Source organism: Acanthisitta chloris, unplaced genomic scaffold (assembly GCF_000695815.1).
Source record: "Acanthisitta chloris isolate BGI_N310 unplaced genomic scaffold, ASM69581v1 scaffold28016, whole genome shotgun sequence".
In the NCBI taxonomy this organism is placed as follows: Eukaryota; Metazoa; Chordata; class Aves; order Passeriformes; family Acanthisittidae; genus Acanthisitta; species Acanthisitta chloris.
Genome location: NW_008677975.1, coordinates 686 through 945, shown reverse-complemented (window position 1 = coordinate 945; position 260 = coordinate 686). Strand labels below are relative to the sequence as shown.

The 260-nt window shown below is 57.7% G+C and overlaps 1 protein-coding gene across 1 annotated transcript in view; it reads left to right on the top strand.

The window, feature by feature from the left end:
• Positions 1 to 260, top strand: part of CS (citrate synthase) — a gene marked incomplete at both ends in the record, with an annotated part of 1,862 nt that overhangs the window by 923 nt on the left and 679 nt on the right. Inside the window, 1 exon segment of the mRNA XM_009076729.1 lies at positions 177 to 260. This exon segment is cut by the window's right edge and continues 32 nt beyond it. Coding sequence (XP_009074977.1) covers positions 177 to 260 — 84 coding nt within the window.

Here is a 260-nt window from a genome sequence, read left to right as displayed (position 1 = left end):
GTGCCTAGGCTGCTCTGGGGGCATCACCGGGAACACAGCAGCACTGGGACAGGTCTATACCAGACTGCGAACATTCTAGCACCCTATAATGCTGGTGGGGGTATCTGTGTGGCTGTGGCTGTGGGTTCTCTCGGTTGGGGATGGGAGAGTCCTAATGCCTTTCCTTGCCCCTGCAGTGACCACGAGGGAGGAAATGTGAGTGCCCACACCAGCCACCTGGTTGGTAGTGCCCTATCTGACCCATACCTTGCCTTTGCTGC